Source organism: Salvia miltiorrhiza, unplaced genomic scaffold (genome assembly GCF_028751815.1).
Source record: "Salvia miltiorrhiza cultivar Shanhuang (shh) unplaced genomic scaffold, IMPLAD_Smil_shh original_scaffold_419_1, whole genome shotgun sequence".
Classification (NCBI taxonomy): domain Eukaryota; kingdom Viridiplantae; phylum Streptophyta; class Magnoliopsida; order Lamiales; family Lamiaceae; genus Salvia; species Salvia miltiorrhiza.
Genome location: NW_026651545.1, coordinates 504,261 through 517,466, shown reverse-complemented (window position 1 = coordinate 517,466; position 13,206 = coordinate 504,261). Strand labels below are relative to the sequence as shown.

At 36.5% G+C, this 13,206-nt stretch overlaps 1 protein-coding gene and 1 long non-coding RNA gene across 2 annotated transcripts; both read left to right on the top strand.

Annotated features, from left to right (window-relative positions):
* Positions 1–3,327: 3,327 nt before the first annotated feature.
* Positions 3,328–6,321, top strand: LOC131004567 (uncharacterized). The gene is made up of 3 exons (XR_009095060.1): positions 3,328–3,514; positions 4,110–4,214; positions 6,033–6,321. It is a non-coding gene; the product is annotated as an uncharacterized LOC131004567 (long non-coding RNA).
* A 506-nt stretch (positions 6,322–6,827) lies between these two features.
* Positions 6,828–8,738, top strand: LOC131004562 (uncharacterized). Its single transcript, XM_057931269.1, has one exon. It carries the CDS (start codon positions 6,828–6,830, stop codon positions 8,736–8,738), a length of 1,911 nt encoding a protein of 636 aa, XP_057787252.1.
* The last annotated feature ends 4,468 nt before the right edge of the window (positions 8,739–13,206 follow it).

Below are 13,206 nucleotides of genomic sequence, written 5' to 3'. Positions count from 1 at the left end.
CTGCTTTGGCTTTGCCAATGATGCAATCGAATTCGGGTCCTGAGCAGTTGATAGCTATCCTGCCAGGGCTAGTGTACACCAGTGACCGTGAGTCATCTAGCGGGTTGGCCGGTCAAGTGACCGTGAGAGGTGGCCACCTCTCCGGCACACAGTTTCAGATATGATAGATTACAAAAGAACTTAGTCTGATCAGACGAACTTTAAGAATCACAAATGAACTTAGTAAGCTTGGGCATTTTTAGCGAAAAACTCCCTTGTTGTACTGATTATGATGGCATGACAATTTACAGTTTTGAAGCATGTATTTTTATACCTAGGCATACGTGCCCACTGAGTGCTTTTGTACTCAGCCCTGCATATGTTTTCTAAATGTGCAGGTTGAGCTGATGTGATGATGGTGCTGCAATGAGCGGAGTCTCCAGGGTTGTTAATAAATAGTTAACCTGTCTAGAATATGTCTTCATACATATGTCTAGCTACTTTCCGCTGCAAGATGTTGTTGATGTTATAGTATGTTATGTCATACTTTGAGTCTTAAGAGAATGGTTTCATACGATGTATAACTTGATTAATGATATTAATTAAGTTTTATGTTATCTTTCATAGACTGTTTTCAATTGAGTATTAATGAATAAAAATGACGAGTTTTATTAAGATGAGTAAGTTTTACGGCTATAAATGACGCCCCTTTTCTTCCCCTTCTTCTTTAACCCCATCCCTAGTCGTGGATCACTCGGCCTAACTATCCCTAGTTAGGGCGGGCTGTGACAGATGTGCCGCCATCGCCGGGCCGCCGCCTGCTCCCTCATCCTCGCGGCAGATCCGCCGCCGCCGTTCAACGCCACGGCCGCCTGGAGCTGCTGCTGTTCGCCTGAGGTCGACGGATCTGGCCTTCAGTCGTTCGTCTTGCTCGGAGTTCCCGCCGCCGTTGGCTTGCCCGGAGTCGCTGCTGGCTGGCCCGCGATCGACGGCCAGCAGCTCGCTGGAGGAGCCGAGCACCGTCTCACAAAGGTAAGCCCCGGATCTCCCTATTCTCATTTCATTTTAAATTAAAAACTGAAACTCCTCTTTCCCTTTCTTGGCAGATCGGAGACAACCGCGGCTCCGTCGCCGTCCGTCAACCGCCGGCGACGACGAGCCACCGAGGCTGCCCTCCCCCTGACCTCGACTCACACACGCAATCAGCCAACACAAAGGGTTTTTGTGCGAGAATCATATACTGTAATTGCTCAAATAAAAGTTTTAACTCTTTCCTTGTAACTTCAGTTCACAAGTACATATTTAGTAACTGTAAATCTATGAATTTGCTACTCATTTTCTTCATTTATCAAAGCATATGTAAATCTGAGTTAATGAGCATGTGTTGGTATTCTGGAGTTGATGTATACAATTGAAGGATATTATAATATATAAATTAGAAATATAAACCTTGAATGATGAAAGATGTGGTGTCGTTTCTTGGCTGCGAGAGAGATGGTAGATGAATGTGAGAGGTGGGAATTGGCTGAAAAATGGTGTAGGTTATAAAAGAAAAAATGGGGTGGCTTGGATGGAAATTCTTCAACTTACAGGTATGAACACTTTCAGCCTGCATGTAAGACTGAAGAATTTCCTTCAGCATGCGCTCCAAATTTCTTCAGCATGCTTTAGGATTCAGCATGCTTAAGATTATTCTAATTAAAATATCTAAGAGATTAATATATTAATTATATGGTTCCAAACTCATTTAAATACATTTAAGACATATAAGCCTAATTCTTATTGAAGCATAAAATCCATTTGAGCTTGCTTCTAACATAAAATAAATTACTCATGGGCTTAAGTAAACAATCGATAAAAGATTCATATTTAACACTTCAGTGTTAAATTCTCCACAATAAATTAATGGACTCAAAATATATTTTGAGTGCATCATCTATTGAAAATAAAAAAAATAAATCATCACATATATAAATTATCAAATTTATATAAGTTCGTATTTTATTAATGGAAGCTGAACTCTAATTACCATAATAAATCCTTAAATCAGTAATTAAAAGTATATAATCCTTAATAAAAAGTCGGGTCATTACAATGAGGCACCACTCTGCTTACAACCTAAAACAACATTTAAACATTAAAAAATACTATTTGTGAAAAATAGTAAACCTCCATAGTGTAATACTAAAAATTTGTCGGATTTAATTTGCACTTATAGTGCATCTTTATCGATTTTGGATCATTTTAAATTATTGTCATAAACATTGTTATATTAGTCAGCTATAATATGTTAACCATTTCAATAGTTTTTCATGAAAAAGGTAAAGAGAGCTGAGAAAGTAGTATTTTATTTTTAATTTTTTTAACTTATTTTTTGTTTTTGTTTTACATAATATCAAATTTTATAATTGTGAATTCTTTTTTATTTTTTCAATATTCAATTCAAATATATTCAATTAAAATTAATTTTTTATTATATTTATAAATATAATAATTGAATTAGTATTAATTTTATATAAATATAAAAATTAAAAATATTTTCATGAAAAAGGTAAAGAGAGCTGAGAAAGTAGATATACCTGGAAGTAATCAAATGCACTATTTAATATAAACAGTGGAGTTTGAATGTCCCCAACCAGATATTCAGGATAGAGACACAGCAAAATTTAAAGAAACATGTAGTGAATATATATCCAAATATTTATTAAGATAAGAGGGATACTTTTTATTTATTTATAATATAATATAATAACCATATATCACTTTCCAAACTCGGATCTCTTGTTTTTAGGGCTGTCGATCGGTTCGGGTTGGGTTACCCGTACCCGAATTTTCGGTTACCCGAACCCAAAATTGCCAAATTTCAATAACCGTTCCCGAACCGTTTTAGAAATTCGGTTACCCAATACCCGCTTCGGTTAACCAATTGGGTTATTTGGGTATCCGAAATACCCATTTAAAAAATAAAATTCAAATAATTTTTGCTCTATCTACTCTAAAAGAAATTACAAATATATAATATATATTTACAAATATATATTGTATATATTAAATAATTTACAAATATATAATATATATGTAAATTTACAAATATATAATATATATTTACAAATATATAATATATTTGTAAATATATTATAATATATATGTAAATTATTTGTAAATTTACAAATATAATATATTTGTAAATATATAATATATTATATATATATATATATATTTAACAATCTTAATAAGAGAGAACTTTCTTACTATTGGGAGGAATAGTACTATTCAAAAAATAGTGCCCAGGGTATTTTGGTCATTTTTTTTCATTTGTGGGTTTTTTGCAAAAAACAAAAAAATGCTTTATCTTTGTCTCCACACATTTTTCTTCTTCACATTTACTTTATACCACCTGCCGACCTGCGTTTAGCTTCCTAGCAAAAACAAAGAGATTTCTTGTCAGAATATTTGCCTGTGAAAGTGTGAAATCCGATCTTAGTTCAACAAAAAATCACACTAGACAAATCCATAACACCAACAAAACAAGGAGGTAAGCTTTGATTTCTGCACCTTGCTTTTATCATTTTTCGTTTTTATAACCCTAGAATTTTTATGAGAAATTGAGCTGAGAATAACACAATCGAATTAGTTTTGGGGCTGGGTTTCTTGCTTTGTTGTTTGCTTGAGCTCAGAATAACACAATCGAATCAGTCTTGGGGCTGGGTTTCTTGCTTTGTTGTTTGCTTTGAGGGTTCCGATCGGGAACATCGAGTCTTGGTTGAGTTTTAGCTAAGTTGTGGTTCAGTTTCTTGTGTTTCTTGTCCATATTGAGGGCCGGGTTAAAATTCAACTCGATTCTTTGCTGGCTTGTTCAACTGGATATTCAATATAACTGATTGATCGCAACTTTAATATAGATAACATAGTTGTAATATTTAATTATTTGCAATATTGTTTATAATAATTATTAATTAGGTTCGTATCTAGAGAAGAAAACAGATCTAGAATACTGTCAAACACATGTGGCTAAAGAAAGGAAAATTAAGTCCGAATTTTATTATCATTTTTTGGCATCTTCTTTGTATGCTGAAGTTTGAGCTCCCTCTCAATTTCATATCTCATTGTGGTTTTCGTGTTGGTCGAAGGGAGGATTGAATCGGTAGATCCATATAAGAAAATCGAGACGAGCCCAGATAACAAGCAAAACGTACTGCAAAAAGAAAAAGGAAAAACAAAGAAGAGAAAAACAGGTATTTTCCCTTTAAATAATTTAAATTCAAGTTATTACTATGAAGATGTTCCCATATATGTTGTGATTTTACATTTGTGGACTGTTCTCTTTATTAAAAGGGTGGAAAACATATATTTTCATCATTTTTCACTTCCTTTTCACATGTTGTAGTGTGAATATTTTTCCATTAGCAGGATGGAATTTTTCTTTTTCCTGAACATTCCTTTTGCTTCATTTTTATTCAAATTAATTCATGATAATATTATCAAGAGGTATTGATGTGATAATATTTTTCATATTTATTTATCCTAGAAAACATAATAAAGATGGAGACCATTAAATGTGATAAACTTTGTCCTTTTCTTATGATAAATTAGTAACCAAAGAAAAGACTCTAGCTCCTTTATAGTTAAAGCCAATTGAGGATTGTAGGGTGTCTTCTCTTTGATTGATAATTAAATTACTTTATCATATGAAAATGAGGGATAACAAAAAATTCACACTTTAAATGTATTCTTTCTTTTTCTTCATTTAGAATTTGACCTTTCACCTTTATCATTTATCCTTTTTACTTTGTCACACAAAAAATGAAGGGATAATATTATCCCTCTTTGGAATTGAAAGAATAAATGATAAATGATGAAATTCTCTTTTGTAGAAAATGGTGGGTAAAAAAAATAAGGCATTTAAAAGAGGAACTTTTTGTTTTTCCACTTTTTCTAATGATAAATTTATCAATCAAATAGAATACACTCATATAGAAAAATTCAATATATATAGAAAAGATAAACACAAAGAAGAAGGCTAGGAAGATATAAACAGAACATTTATGCAGTCAGCTAATCCCCAAAAACTCGAGGTGACATGTCCTCAAACGATATTCAAATTATTGTATCGTGGAAATTTCAAATAGAGAATCAAGAAATAGAAAGTAGCAAGAAGACTAAAGTATATAGAAGTACATAATAAATTTAAGACAAGTAAAGCGATGACTTATTTTTAAGTTTGGGGCTTATATAATTAGTTTCTTTTTAAGATTTAACTAATAGTACTTGTTTATCCATAGCGTATGTGTTTTTAGGGGTTTTCAAGTTCCTTTTCTATCTTTTTTTTTTAATAAAATTTCTATTTCGGCAACTTGTTTATCCACTAATTATTGTTGTTGTTATTTTATACTCCCTCCGTCTACAAAATAATTTCTTAGGAGGGAGTGACGCGAGTTTTAAGAAAAAAATTGTTGAATATATTGAGAGCTAGCTAGCGGCTTCGGTATCGGCATCAGCAGCGGCTTTCTGGTTATTCATTTGAAATTAAGAAAAAAGGAGAAGAAGAAGAGGGATTTGGGATTGAGATTTACTCTTTATTGCAAATGTGAAACGTACAGAGAGATATGAAGGTGTGAGAGAGGGTAGAGAGAGAAAGAGAGTTACAGGGTAGAGAGAGGAAATTGTGGGTGCAAGTGTGCAGAAGAAAAAACGCAGATGGAGTATATTGTGTGGATTTTGACTAGGACTCTATTTTTAATTGATGATAATAATGTATGGTTCTTGCTCATGAGTGCACGTGATGGTAATGAATTATATATGATTGGAGGAATGGGCCTACATTTTTAATTTAAATTTATTTTAATTGATTAATTGAATATAACTGATTTAATATAATTATGTATAGTCAGTATTAATTGTTCTATTCAATATGTAAGTTAGGTTAGTTTTTTTTAGACCTCTACATATATTGATATTTCACTAATCTTGTAGTACATTATTTTGAGACCTCTAGGTCCTCTACATATATTGATATATTCATTCTAATTTTTTTTTTTCTAAATTATTCTCAGACACATGCTCGTTCATTGACATTCACTTCTTCAAGAGTAGTGAGTATTGTCTGACACTTGAGTAAGTCTCCACAACATGGATTTTCTCTCTTACGTCTTCAAATCTCTGTAAATTAAAATGTATTAGTTTTCAGGTTCAATGTTAAAAAGTATAAACAACTTGAGCTTGCCTATGAAACATCATTTTTTCCAACACACCCACATATTATGTACTAATGCACCATCATAAATATAGAACTGTAATTCTTGAGAATTAAATGTATACTCTCAAGACCTTCATCATTAAATAAGGAGTACGACAGTTGATTCCTATTAGGTTACTTGCTCATATGTTTTGTTTGGCTTTTTGACATCTTATGATCTCCATCATTTTTTTACTTTCTAATTTTGTGTTTTTTCTCCCCAGCGTGTTTCTACTCTAAGAAAGCTATTCCGCCTCTCCAAATTCAACTGTGCGCTTGGTTTTGTTCTATTTTTTATTTGTGTTATGATCTTTGTCTTCATGTGTTTTGGCTCTTTCATTGTATTTAAATGTCATGTCGCATTGTTTCTTCGTTATAGTTATTGTTTTGAAGTTTAGAGAATGAGGTTCATTATTCTAGGACTAGGAGCAAATTGGGTTATTGCCTTTAGCCTGTAGGTTTTTTAAGGATTCGTTACTGTTTTATACGGGATTATTATTTTTGGTTTCTGGTTTTCAACGGGCGGCCTCAGCGTCCACTTGTCTTTGATACTTATGTTAAGATCGAGACACAAAGACTAGATTTTTTTCGCCATAATCAGTCTAAGTTTGAAATGAGGGCTGAATCGTATCAAGGGATAGTTCAGAGTATAACATCTAATGGTGTTATTAGCGCAAAATCTGTTGGTAAGCGTGTTCTTCTTCCTAAGACCTTTACAGGTGGCTCGCGTGATCTACGTTGTCGTTACATGAATGCGTTGGCACTTGTCGCAAAATTTGGACGCCCGGATATTTTTCTCACAATGACTTGTAATCCAAAGTGGGTGGAAATTCAAAGTGAATTATTTCCTGTTGAGAAAAGTCATAATAGAGCTGATTTGTATGCAAGAGTTTTTAGGGCCAAAAATGAGGAACTAAAAAAGGAAATTGTAAAAGACTCTTTGTTCGGGGTAGTTGCTGCTTATTTTTATGTGATTGAATTTCAAAAAAGAGGCCTTCCACATGTTCATTGGTTGATAATATTGCAACCACGATATAAGGTAACTTCAACTGAGGCCTATGATCGATTTGTATCAGCTGAGATTCCAGATCTTGACCTGACTCCGCATCTACATTCTTGTGTTATCAATCATATGATGCATGGGCCATGTGGTGAACTCAACCCAAAGAATGCATGCATGATAGGGGAAAAATGCAAAAGTTATTATCCAAAAGAGTTTAAGTCAAACACTGAACATCGGTTGGACTCATACCCCGACTACAAGCGTAGAGATGATGGAAAAAAGGTTTTGGTGCGTGGCAAGTGGTTGGATAACAGATGGATGGTCCCTTATAATGCTTATTTGTTGGCAAAGTTTGATTGCCATATTAACGTCCAGGTTTGTACAGATGTTAGATCAGTGAAGTATCTTTACAAATATGTTTGTAAGGGTAATGATCAAATAGCATACAATATTGTTGATGTTGAATCTACTGAGCCAATAGATGAGATTTCTGATTTTCAAAAGTCACGGTGGCTTTGTGCTCCGGAAGCTATGTGGCGAATTTATGGATTTGATATTTTTGATATGTATCCATCAGTTTTGCAATTACACGTTCATTTGTCGGGGTATCAGCAGGTTTTCTTCGCGGCCAACCAATCTCTTCCGAAAATTGTAGATTCTGATCGTGCTAACAGGACACAACTTACAGAGTTTTTTGAGATGAATAAATTTGTTGAAGTTGCAGCACTAAATTTATTGTATCGGGAATTTGTTGAACATTTTGTATGGAGCTTACAAACTAGGAGGTGGACACCGCGCTCTAGGTTAGGGACAATCGGTAGACTTGTCTCGGTCAATATTACAGAAGTGGAGCGTTTTTATTTAAGGTTGTTGCTGAATCATGTTAGGGCTCCAACATCTTTTGAAGATTTGAGAACATCAAATGGCGTATTGTTTTTGTCCTTTCGCGAGGCAGCTCTTGATAGAGGCTTGTTGGATTCTGACAACGATGTTAGGCATGCGATTCAGGAAGCTGCAACTTATCAAATGCCGTCTGCTCTGCGAAAATTATTTGCGATTATTCTTGTTTTTAATTCCCCTTCTGATCCCAAAAATCTGTGGATTGAATTTAGAGAAGCTTTATCTGCTGATATAATACGGGATTATCTGTTAGACCATGCAGAGGGTTATCGGTTATCTTTAAGGTCCATTGATTCTTTGTTGCAAGTGATGGGTCATGGGATAGATGAGTACTCTGTGGTTGATTATATAGTTGGGTTGACTCGTGAAGAGATAAATAGTCGTGAGTTTGCAGCAGAAATTAATATGCCGATTGCAGAATCTGATTTAGCTTCGGTGGGTCGTTTTAATGAAAGACAATGCTTTGCTTATCTTGAGATAATGTCCAGTCTTGCTACACCAATTGGGTCAGGCTTTTTCATTGATGGTCCTAGTGGCACTGGAAAGACATTTTTATATAAGGCAATCTTGACCACTGTTCGTTCAACTGGTGACATTGCTGTCACGACCGGACATAATTAAGGATAATTAAGCCGGGGAAACCGTGACTAATGGAGGGAGATTAGAAGCGGGGTAGAAAGGGGAATATTCAAACAAGAAAGGATCGCAGTATCATTGTTAACAACAGGGATATTTATAATATAACGGAGTTTTAGTCGTATAGACTCAAATAACTAGTAAGTTCGGATAACTCCGACTTATCCAAAATAACATAAAAATTCTGAGTACGCAGCGGAATAAGGTTCTGATTACATGTATGAAGACATGTAACCCTAGAGTTCATTAATACATAATAAGACAAAAGAGTCCCGCTCGTCACTTCATCACCATCGGCAGCTGCTCAACCTGCACATTTAGAAATATATGCAGGGCTGAGTACAAAAGTACTCAGTGGGCACATATGCCTACTATGAAATATAACATGCTTCGTAAAGTTGTAAATTGTCATGCCATCATAAACAGTACAGCAAGGGAGTTTTTCGCTAAAAAGGCCCAAGCTTACTAAATTCATTTGTGATTCTTAAAGTTCGTCTGCAGACTAAGTTCTCTTGTAATCTATCATATCTGGAACTGTGTGCCGGAGAGGTGGCCACCTCTCACGGACACTTGACCGGCCAACCCGCTAGATGACTCACGGTCACTGGTGTACACTAGCCCTGGCAGGATAGCTATCAACTGCTCAAGACCCGAATTCGATTGCATAATAACTGGCAAAGCCACATCAGATAGATATCATACCAAACATTGAAACATTTATGGCAAGACAACATTTGAAATAATTTTCAGTTCAAAGATTTTGCAATGAAATAACCGTTCAAACATAACATTAAACTCATTTGATATATATGAAAGTAACCCACCTGATAGCAAAGCTTTGCTACAGATTAGTGACTCCTTGACGAGCTCTTATTCTTGCGCTCGACCTTTAATCCGAGAAAATAACGTAAGACTTTAAATCGAGGGAAAATTCTCAATTAAATGAGAATGCGTAATTAACGATGCATGATCCTCTTATGAATTATTATTCAGAAATAATCAGGGAATTTCTATTGTTAATCCAGATTATCGGATTTAAACCAAAGCTAAGTCTCATCTCATGAAGCCGGATAATTAACTAAAATTAATCTATTCTCTTCAGGATGTTATACTCCACTGATTAAATAAACCCCATTCCTCGTAGTCAATAGAAAATAAATAAATACTTCAACTTATTCGCTTTATAACCTCATAATTAATTGGGCTTAATAACTAGGAACAAGTAATGTTATAAGATTAAATAATTAAAAGGCTCAACATAAGGCAGCCTAATAATTAATTAAATAGAAGTGGGCTTGAATAATTAACATGAGAGGCCCAATTGAAATAATTCATCGGCTCAAGTAATTAAATAAATCTTGGCCCAATAAATAAATAATTTGATTAGCTGGGCTCAATTAAATAAATCAAACGAGGCCCAACGAAATAATGTAATAGAGGCCCATCTGAGTAAAATAAATAAGGCCCAACTGAAATAAATTAACCAAGGTCCAACTGAAATAAATTAATCAAAGGCCCATATAAATAAATTCAGAGGCCCAATCAGTAATTAAAATCGGCCCATATAAATAAAATCAGAGGCCCAATTCATAATTTAGATGTGAAGCCCAAGTGATTAAAAATAACATCAAGCCCAGCTTAAAATAATTCGGCCCACAATAAATTAAAAGGAAAAGCCCAATTTCCTTAAAATAAACAAGCTCAAATTCGGCCCAAACAATAACTCAAGCCCAAAATTAAAAAAAAAATCGAGCCCAAATATAAAAAAAAATTCGAGCCCAATGTAATGGCCCAACACCCAATTCTCTTCCCCCTTTTCCTTCCAAATTCGGCTGAGCCCTTCTCTTTCTACCTCACGTTTCCTCCCCATCTCTGTTCTCTTTCTTTCTCTCTGTTGGAGCCGCTCCCTTCGGTTCTCTCTCTCTTTCGATCCGCCTCCAGCCGAGGTGTCGGCCGTCGAGGCTCCGGCGAGACCGCCTGACTCCTCTCACTTCGAGTCATCTCTCAACATACTCGGTCCTTTCTCTCTCTCAAAGAAACACACACACACAGACGCACGCTTCTAACCCTCTCTCTCTCTCGATCCGTCTCCAGCCGAGGCGGGCGTCGCCGCCGCTGCCGGCGCGGCCGTGCCTGGCAGAGGGCGGCACACCTTGCCGTCTCACTCTCCTCTCTCTCTCAAGGAGCTGCTCGCCCCTTCCTCTCCAGCCTGCTCGTTCGGCGCCCCTCAAAATCCGGTCGGTTCCACCTTCTCCGGCGGTCCAGTCATCGTCCGCTATCACCGGCGTCGGCCTTCTACAAGTCTAGCCCAGCGCCCCCTTTTCTCTTCATCGCAGAGCCCTAAATCGGGCCATGGATCTGAAATATCATCGTTGCCGCTGTTGCTACTCTTTCGTCCGGAATCCAGCGACTCAAACGGCGCCGGTCGTCGTCTGGGAGTGGCTGCTGCTTCGCCTGGAGTCGCCGCCGACTGGAGTTGCTGCTGCTCCGGTCCTGGTACCGGTCTTCTTCTTCTCCCCCTAGATCGGTAACGCCGTAGCTGTCGCCTTCAAGTCTCGGTGAGGCCGAGAGAGTTCGTCCCTGTCACCGTTATCGTCACTCAGTCCCCACCGGACGAGGCAGTCGGCCCTTTTCTTTCCCGGCATCGTTCAGCTTCCGCCAGCTCCGTCCGGCGTCGGGGTTTGACAGTTGCTTGGGCAGTCGGCCCTTATTCTCCAAAGCTAAGTTTAACTTCTATGCTATTATAAATCCTCGTTCGTGAATCTCTTGATGAACTATAGCTATCAAAGTGTAATATACACCCATATACTATGTATTTCCTTTTAAACATATGCTTGATGATATGATATATGAACTGGAGCTGAGCTTAGTATATACCTGCTATGCTTGGTGTTGGTGGCTGTTTGTTGCTATTGAATTCAATGAGAAATTTAGGCTTGTAATTGATGTTGGCTGCTGTGGTGTTACTAGATGAACTGGAATAGCTCTGAAATAATTCAAGATTGATGTTCTTGTATTAATGCAGGTGGAATATGGAAAAAGGTGATGAAGAAAGTTGAAGAAAGCCTACTTCCTTGAAGTTTGGCAGCAGTGCAGTAAATGATTTCTTCCTCCAATGCTTCGAGTGTTGGGGTACTACTGGACTGGAGCAGCTTGAAATCTTGGCAAAGTAGTTAAGCCAAGTCTTCCTTCTCTTTGTGATTGCCGGTGCGAAATGGAAGGAATGGGTGAAGTGTTGGAGTTGGTGGGGAAAAATGTAGTGGAGAAGTTGGTGTAGTGGAAGAGTAGGTGTAGTGGTGGGGAAGCAAATGGTGGTAAATTCAACCTTGTAAAATACTATACAATTTTCCCCAAGCTGGGAAGTAGACTGTATTCGTGAACTGTAATAAAATACTGGCTTCTATTCTCTATCATCCGTTATTGTATCTGTTTGATATCTTTTTCCTTGCCTGCTAACTTGATAAACTATAATATAACTTAAATTAAATCCGTAGATTTAATCTGCTTTGCTGTCGGAATAAATCCTCGACTTCTAGTAGCATTAATAAAATATAACTGCTTCCGTTTCTCGATTAATAAATAACTTGACTTTGCTAAGTCAATTAAAAATAATAATTATTGAATAACTCAATAATCCTCGTCGCGTTTTTCTCATGCATACAAAAGCATACGGCTAAAATAATACTCCATCTCTGATAAAAAAAAATTAGGATCATAAACTGAATTCATATCAGGATAATAACCGTTTTCATTCACTGATGAACAAAAATAAACACTCATTACTGGATTTAAAATATATAAAAGAGCGGGTCACTACATACTACCCCTCTTAACAAAAATTTCGTCCCGAAATTTGCATATTTCTTCTAAAACAGTTCGGGGTATTTCTCCTTCATTTTGTCTTCAAGCTCCCACGTGGCTTCCTATTGTCCGTGGTATCTCCATAAGACTTTCACTGATGTGATTGCCTTATTCCTGAGTTGTTGTACTTTTCGATCTAGAATGGCCTCTGGTCTCTCTTCATAGCTCAAGTCTGGGCAAAGGATCATCTCTTCTTGGTGGATTATGTGCTTTGGATCGAAAACGTATTTTCTGAGTTGTGATACGTGGAAAACATTGTGAACGTTTCCAAAACTTGGTGGTAACGCCAACCTATAGGCTACTGGGCCTATTCTCTCCAAAATATCATAAGGTCCTACGAATCGGGGCCTAAGTTTTCCCTTGACACCAAACCTAGTTATCCCCTTGGTAGGAGATACCTTTAGGAAGACCTTGTCTCCTATTTCAAAACATAACTCAGTTCGACGTGCATCAGCGTAAGATTTCTGTCTATCTTGTGCCTCTTTTATTCGCCCTCTGATCTGGCGGACTATCTCAACCATCTCATTGACCATGTCTGGTCCTAAAACTTTTCTCTCACCCACTTCATCCGAATAAAGTGGTGATCTACATT